The following is a 7,934-nucleotide window of genomic DNA, read 5'->3' as shown; positions in this document are numbered from 1 at the left end:
ATGACTTTGCATTACTAAAAACTTTTTTTTTTTTTTTTTACTGTACCAGAAAGCCCTTATTTTACATTTGTACCACTGACAAATAAAATGATTTTCTGAAGATCTGCATCACTCGTTCCAGTTCATATGAACACAGAGTCACAGGTGAGTGTCGGTTTTTGTTTGGTCTTCATATTATGTTACGGTTGTTGTGTTAATATTTAAAGGTAAATTAATTCATTTTATGACAGCTTGACTTTGGTAGGGAATGATGCTCTCTATTAAACTCATTTTAGAAATGTTAGGTCATTAATCATTTCTCACGGTGAATGGCAAAAAGTGGCCCAGTTTTTCTGAACCGTTTTCATCCCTGTACACATTATTATTATTATTTTATTCCTTCTTTGGCAGTTCCTCAGTCTTGCTGCAGGAGGCGCCAGTAAGTCTCCTCTGATTGGCCAATCAGCCGTGAGGCTTTCAGGAATGATGAGGAAACAATGTAACATTAGCCAGGTACTTCTGTAACAGTGTGGAGTTTTGGAGACTTTTAGGTCACGACGGAATATTTACACATCCTGCATTTTTGACGTTTAATTTTAGATTTGGTGAAATTTTACTTTTGTATTGTGTATATGTTAATTTGTATGTTTTGGTCCATGTCTTGAAAATGCACACAAAATGTGAATGTCAGTTTCAAATTTTAGACAGACATTTCTGCCTAATAATTTAGCTGTGCAATTTCTGTGTGTTTATTTATTATGCCTGAGAATAAACTAAGTAATAATTCTAATAGTGGATAGTAAATACTAGTAATTACATATTTCAAATTATATAAGAAGTTGGATAATAATAGTTAGAAACAAATATTAGATAAGAAATAAAGATAGTTAATAATAATTTGAAATTGAATTAAAAAAATTATAAATATTAGTAATATATTTAACATTTTATTTATAACTTTTTTTATTTAGATACAAAAAAAGTTCAGTAGAAACTTTTTGTAAATACTAAATATTAGTAATTGTTTAAAAATATTAAGTTATATAATATTAGTTAGAAATAAATATTAGATAAGAAATAAAAAATAGTTAATCATATGAAATAAACCGATTTTTAAAACCATTTTAATGTTAATAATAATTTTAAATTGAAATAATTTTTTTTTTATAAATATTTGTAACCTATTTAACATTTATATAATAAGTTAGATAATAGAAATAAATATTAGATATGAAAAAGTTAATAATTAGAAAATATGATTAAACACTATTTGTAAATATATATTTTTAAACATAATTACTAATATTTAATATTTAGTTTTTAATCATTTTCTAATTAACTTTTTCATGTCTAATATTTATTTCTATTATTATCTAACTTATGATATAAATGCTAAATATTTTACTAATATTTATAAAAATTATTATTAACATTAAAAAAAAATTCTTATTTTTTACTGTTATTATCTAACTTTTATATTTTTAAACATATAATTACTAATATTTAATAAGTTAGATAATAGTAAAAAAAATAAGAAATAAAAATAGTTAATCATATGAAATAAATCAGATTTTAAAAACATTTTAATGTTTAATCACTTTAATATATTTTATTTCAATGTTTTTCAGAAACCATTTTTGCATTTGCTTATTTTATGTGTGCAGGAAATAACTAATAAAACACTCAAAGATGTATCAGAAACATGTATTTTGGGCAACAGAGATACATTAGGATTTAATCAATGTAGAAAGTGCTTATAAAACAGGGAAAAGGAAAAAAGAAGTTAATCTATGATGCAACATAACAATAATTGGAGGGGAAGGAGGGGTGGTTGTGACAGAGGAAGTGATGGTGTCATTGTACCTGTATCATAACGGATCCTGTGGAGGAACACATCAAGATTGTGCTTGAGAAGAGCAGCGTTTACAAGCCGTAAGTACAGAAACGTCTCATCTGTTCTACTCCTGTCAGAGGATTGGTCACTTTATGTTGTTGGAGTTCAGTCTCGGATCGTCTTCATCCACAGATGTCCATCTCCGACAGTCCTGCGTCCTCCATCTGTATGTTTGCTCTCCATCATCAGTCCTCCCTGAACCCTGACTCCAGCAGCATGAGCGCTCAGATGCCTCAGATGGACACGGGTCTGTACGGCCAGCCCATGGCCTTTCCCAAGACACCAGACGGCCGGAGCATGGAGCAGATGATGGGCTTCATGCCGTACTCCTCGTGTCTGACCCCCAGCAGCACTGAGCGAGCAGCGCAGCAGAATCAGCAGGTAACGCAGACGCTGTTTAAACACTGCGAATGTTGTGACAAATTGATTGTGATGTTTTCCTCATTTGTTCAAGTGGATAATAACGTGAAAAATTAATAAATGTAAATGTAAGGTCTTCATGAAATTCAGCAATAAACAATATACTTTTTTTTTTTTTTTGGTCCAAATCTCAAAAATGCACACAAAATGTGAAAGTGAATTTCCGTTTAGAAGTTTATACAGACATTTGTGCCTAATAATTTAGCTGTGCTGAATTAGTAATTATATATTTAATTTAAATTAAATATTAGTAATTATATATTTAATGTTTGTATAATAATATTAAGTTAGAATAAATAAATAAATGACTGAAATTACAAGTAAAATTAATCATTAAATAAAAATTATGTGGTAAATAGTTAATATTAGTAATTATATATTGAATGTTTGTATAATAACATTAAGTTTGATGACCACAATAATAGTAAATAAATAAATAAATGCATACAAGTCTGAGATTAAAAGTAAAATTAAACAGTAAATAATATAGTAAATAGTTAAATAAATAAATCCTTTTTTTCATTATTTTATGTGTGCAGGAAATTATTGTAGTTACTGAAATAATTATAACAAATCCCTCCAAGATTTATAATAGAGAAGTGTTTTCATTTTATTATTTCATATTATTACATGAATTTCACCCAGGCTAGTAGAGAAAAATGACACATTATAATTTTAGTTTTAGTTTGCTGTTGTTATTATTATTTTTTAAATAGGTCGGTAAATAATATAGTAAATAGTTAAATAAATAAATCCTTTTTTTCATTATTTTATGTGTGCAGGAAATTATTGCAGTTACTGAAATAATTATAACAAATCCCTCCAAGATTTATAATAGAGAAGTGTTTTCATTTTATTATTTCATATTATTACATGAATTTCACCCAGGCTAGTAGAGAAAAATGACACCTTTTAATTTTAATTTTAATTTTAACATGTTGTTATTATTATTTTTTAAATAGGTTATTATATATATATATATATATATATTTATTTTTACAAGTTATTTTCAAGTTAAACTGAACGAAAATTAGAAATGTTGCCTTGGCAACTAGCAATATAATACGTTTATATTTTTGTAATATTTTATTTCAGTTAAATGTTATTTTATCTTATTTTCTGGTTTTACTTTTAGTTGAGGAGCTCTAGTTGTATGTATGGTGCTCCAATGCATTACATTTCTTGGAAATCTCTACGTATCGCTTTCACTTAACTTATTTTCTTTTCCGTTCTCGGTAACTCCACGAATCTCTGGGAAGGATTTCTCTCAGTTTCTTGTGCCGCCCCCGGCCTCCACCCTGCGGCCGATGGGACAGAAGCGCGGCCCGAGCAAAGACAGCGTGGAATACCGTCTGCGCAGAGAGCGCAACAACATCGCGGTGAGGAAGAGTCGTGATAAAGCGCGCCGGCGGATCCAGCTGACCCAGCAGAGGGCGCTGCAGCTCCAGGACGAGAACCACAGCCTGCAGCTGCACATCCAGCACCTGTCGCACGAGGTGGATGCACTCAGACACTATCTGTCACAGCGCCACCTACAGGCCAAAGAGCAGGACGCCGCTGGAGATGACATCTGCTGAGACTGAAGGCTCTGTTGCTCGTGAGCAAATCATTCTGGATTCGCTTTGTGATTTCATATAGTTTCAGTCGATGGGATGGGTAAATATAATTTCTCCAATTGAACATGGGAAATAATCCACTGTAAACTAAATCATATTTGATGAGCATGGAAGCCTGTTTCCACCATGGAATAAAAATAAGAAAATGGTAATTGCAACTATTTCTCACAATTCTGACTTTTTTTTTCTTTTCTCGGAAATATCAATTCTGAGTTTATTTTTTGCAATTTTGACTTTTTTTCTCTGAATTGCACATTTCTAGTTCACAATTCTGACTGTTTTCTTAAAATAGCAAGTTTCTTAGAATAGCAAGTCTTTTTTTCTGAATTGCAAATTTATCTAAATTCTGAGTTTATTTCTTGCAATTCTTTTTTTTTCTCTCAGAAATGTGAGAAAAAAGTCTGAATATGTGAGATAAAAAGTTGCAATTACTTAATTTTTTAATTATCTGTAATAAAAGTCATTCAGAAAAAAGCACAACAAACTCTTTGAAAAAGCATCGAAGCTTGAGATTTTCTGTTTCAATTCAAATAAACCGTTAAATCTTGTAACTCAGGGTAATTTTTGTGCTTTTCAATCATTTTTCAATATGCATAGACATAAACATAAACTTTAGTTTTGACTAAACTATTAAATACAAATAAAGAAATACATGTCTGTATATCTATATTTAAAATATATACTTTGACTTCTCAGGAAAATTTATCTGAAGCTACAAAAAAATGAATTACACACAAATACTGTTTGTCCAAAATATAATTAATTTGCTAAAAGAAGTTGTAAAATGAATTTGATAAAATTACTAAAACATTTTGAATTCGTCCTAAACGTTGTCATGTGTTTATACGTATTTGTCATTTTATACAATTCTTTAATTAAAATTTTCTTTAGCAATTTTTCATGCACAGTATTTGTGTAATTTTGTTGCTTCAGATATTCATTTCTTTTGTAGTTTTACTTTTCACATTTAGCTGCAAAGCTATACAGTATGATATCTTTTAAATATAGATATGCATATTTTTTCTTTTGTTTGCATTTAATATTTTAGTCTTTTTTTTTTTTTTTACTTTTATTGTTTTTTTAACATTTATGAAAAATGCTCACAGCTGAACAGTTTCAGTTAAAATCTACCTTCAGTATATAGTTTATTCCTGTATCAATGTGTGTGATTTTATGTTGTTTTAATTTTAGTTTAAATCAGAAATAATAACTGTTTGGATCTGGTGTTTAAAACCAACATACAAAAGCACCGCTAGATAAAACAGATTTGTGCAATTGAAATTTTGACCCAAGATCTTACAGTTACTGAAATACAGACCTTGTGACAACTAGCCCCGAGTAATAACTAGCTCTCTATGTATCGCTTTCACTTAACTTATTTTTTTTCCCGTTCTCGGTAACTCCACGAATCTCTGGGAAGGATTTCTCTCAGTTTCTTGTGCCGCCCCCGGCCTCCACCCTGCGGCCGATGGGACAGAAGCGCGGCCCGAGCAAAGACAGCGTGGAATACCGTCTGCGCAGAGAGCGCAACAACATCGCGGTGAGGAAGAGTCGTGATAAAGCGCGCCGGCGGATCCAGCTGACCCAGCAGAGGGCGCTGCAGCTCCAGGACGAGAACCACAGCCTGCAGCTGCACATCCAGCACCTGTCGCACGAGGTGGATGCACTCAGACACTATCTGTCACAGCGCCACCTACAGGCCAAAGAGCAGGACGCCGCTGGAGATGACATCTGCTGAGACTGAAGGCTCTGTTGCTCGTGAGCAAATCATTCTGGATTCGCTTTGTGATTTCATATAGTTTCAGTCGATGGGATGGGTAAATATAATTTCTCCAATTGAACATGGGAAATAATCCACTGTAAACTAAATCATATTTGATGAGCATGGAAGCCTGTTTCCACCATGGAATAAAAATAAGAAAATGGTAATTGCAACTATTTCTCACAATTCTGACTTTTTTTTTCTTTTCTCGGAAATATCAATTCTGAGTTTATTTTTTGCAATTTTGACTTTTTTTCTCTGAATTGCACATTTCTAGTTCACAATTCTGACTGTTTTCTTAAAAAAGCAAGTTTCTTAGAATAGCAAGTCTTTTTTTCTGAATTGCAAATTTATCTAAATTCTGAGTTTATTTCTTGCAATTCTTTTTTTTTTTCTCAGAAATGTGAGAAAAAAGTCTGAATATGTGAGATAAAAAGTTGCAATTACTTAATTTTTTTATTATCTGTAATAAAAGTCATTCAGAAAAAAGCACAACAAACTCTTTGAAAAAGCATCGAAGCTTGAGATTTTCTGTTTCAATTCAAATAAACCGTTAAATCTTGTAACTCAGGGTAATTTTTGTGCTTTTCAATCATTTTTCAATATGCATAGACATAAACATAAACTTTAGTTTTGACTAAACTATTAAATACAAATAAAGAAATACACGTCTGTATATCTATATTTAAAATATATACTTTGACTTCTCAGGAAAATTTATCTGAAGCTACAAAAAAATGAATTACACACAAATACTGTTTGTCCAAAATATAATTAATTTGCTAAAAGAAGTTGTAAAATGAATTTGATAAAATTACTAAAACATTTTGAATTCGTCCTAAACGTTGTCATGTGTTTATACGTATTTGTCATTTTATACAATTCTTTAATTAAAATTTTCTTTAGCAATTTTTCATGCACAGTATTTGTGTAATTTTGTTGCTTCAGATATTCATTTCTTTTGTAGTTTTACTTTTCACATTTAGCTGCAAAGCTATACAGTATGATATCTTTTAAATATAGATATGCATATTTTTTCTTTTGTTTGCATTTAATATTTTAGTCTTTTTTTTTTTTTTTACTTTTATTGTTTTTTTAACATTTATGAAAAATGCTCACAGCTGAACAGTTTCAGTTAAAATCTACCTTCAGTATATAGTTTATTCCTGTATCAATGTGTGTGATTTTATGTTGTTTTAATTTTAGTTTAAATCAGAAATAATAACTGTTTGGATCTGGTGTTTAAAACCAACATACAAAAGCACCGCTAGATAAAACGGATTTGTGCAATTGAACTTTTGACCCAAGATCTTACAGTTACTGAAATACAGACCTTGTGACAACTAGCCCCGAGTAATAACTAGCTCTCAAAACTTAAATCAATTGTGATTTTTACATATTTACATTTAGTCATTTAGCAGACGCTTTTATCCAAAGCCACTTACAAATGAGGAGAACAATAGAAGCAATCAAAATCAACAAAAGAGCAATGATATGCAAGTGCTATGCAGTACACATAGCAAGGTTTTTTTTTATATAATATAATAAATAAAAAGAAAACAGATAGAATAGAAAAAGAATAGAGCAAGCTAGTGCTCTTTTTGCTTTTGTTAATTGTATAATAAATGAAAAGAAAACAGAATACAAAAAGATTAGAAAGCAAGTGTTAGTTTTTTTTTTTTAAGAAAACAAAGCAGTAAATAAATAGAGTGCAAGTCTAAAAGGGATACTTTTTTTTTTTTTACAGAATAGAATTAGAATAGAGAGTGCTAGAGTTAGAGGGTCAAATAAAGATGGAACAGATGTGTTTTTAGCCGTTTCTTGAAGATGGTTAAGGACTCAGCTGCTGGGATTGAGTTGGGCAGGTCACTCCACCAGGAGGGAACGGTTAATGTAAAAGTCTGTGAAAGTGATTTTGTGCTTCTTTGGGATGGCACAATAAAGCGACGTTCACTTGCAGAACGCAAGCTTCTAGAGGGCACATAACTCTGAAGTAATGAATTTAGGTAAATGGGTGCAGAGCCAGTGGTGGTTTTGTAGGCAAACATTAATGCCTTGAATTTTATGCGAGCAGCTACTGGTAGCCAGTGCAAATTGATAAACAGAGGTGTGGCGTGCATTCTTTTTGGCTCATTAAAAATTAATCTTGCTGCCGCGTTCTGGATTAGTTGTAAAGGTTTGATATAACTGACTGGAAGACCTGCCAAGAGAGCATTGCAATAGTCCAGCCTGGACAGAACAAGAGCTTGAACAAGGAGTTGTG

The 7,934-nt window shown here is 31.1% G+C and overlaps 2 protein-coding genes across 2 annotated transcripts; both read left to right on the top strand.

The window, feature by feature from the left end:
- The first annotated feature begins 1,863 nt into the window (after nucleotides 1-1,863).
- On the top strand, nucleotides 1,864-3,902 carry LOC107753086 (CCAAT/enhancer-binding protein beta-like). The gene is made up of 3 exons (XM_016569185.1): nucleotides 1,864-1,911; nucleotides 2,006-2,254; nucleotides 3,553-3,902. Exons 2-3 carry the CDS (start codon nucleotides 2,006-2,008, stop codon nucleotides 3,868-3,870), a joined length of 567 nt encoding a protein of 188 aa, XP_016424671.1. The 5' UTR covers nucleotides 1,864-1,911; the 3' UTR covers nucleotides 3,871-3,902.
- Nucleotides 3,903-3,940: 38 nt separating this feature from the next.
- Nucleotides 3,941-5,679, top strand: LOC107753082 (CCAAT/enhancer-binding protein epsilon-like). The gene is made up of 2 exons (XM_016569182.1): nucleotides 3,941-3,949; nucleotides 5,330-5,679. The coding sequence occupies exons 1-2, from the start codon at nucleotides 3,941-3,943 to the stop codon at nucleotides 5,645-5,647; spliced, it is 327 nt and encodes a 108-aa protein (XP_016424668.1). The 3' UTR covers nucleotides 5,648-5,679.
- Nucleotides 5,680-7,934: the final 2,255 nt, after the last annotated feature.

Source organism: Sinocyclocheilus rhinocerous, unplaced genomic scaffold (genome assembly GCF_001515625.1).
Source record: "Sinocyclocheilus rhinocerous isolate Xijiao unplaced genomic scaffold, SAMN03320098_v1.1 scaffold1493, whole genome shotgun sequence".
Taxonomy (NCBI): Eukaryota; Metazoa; Chordata; class Actinopteri; order Cypriniformes; family Cyprinidae; genus Sinocyclocheilus; species Sinocyclocheilus rhinocerous.
This window is presented reverse-complemented; position numbering and strand designations above follow the sequence as displayed.

What these genes read in the sequence shown, in the direction of transcription:
- LOC107753086 (XM_016569185.1), top strand. Translation starts at nt 2,006, where the DNA reads ATGTCCATCTCCGACAGTCCTGCGTCCTCCATCTGTATGTTTGCTCTC. An exon ending in CAGCGCAGCAGAATCAGCAG is followed by an intron (nt 2,255 to 3,552) that starts GTAACGCAGACG and finishes ATCTCTGGGAAG; the next exon opens with GATTTCTCTCAGTTTCTTGT.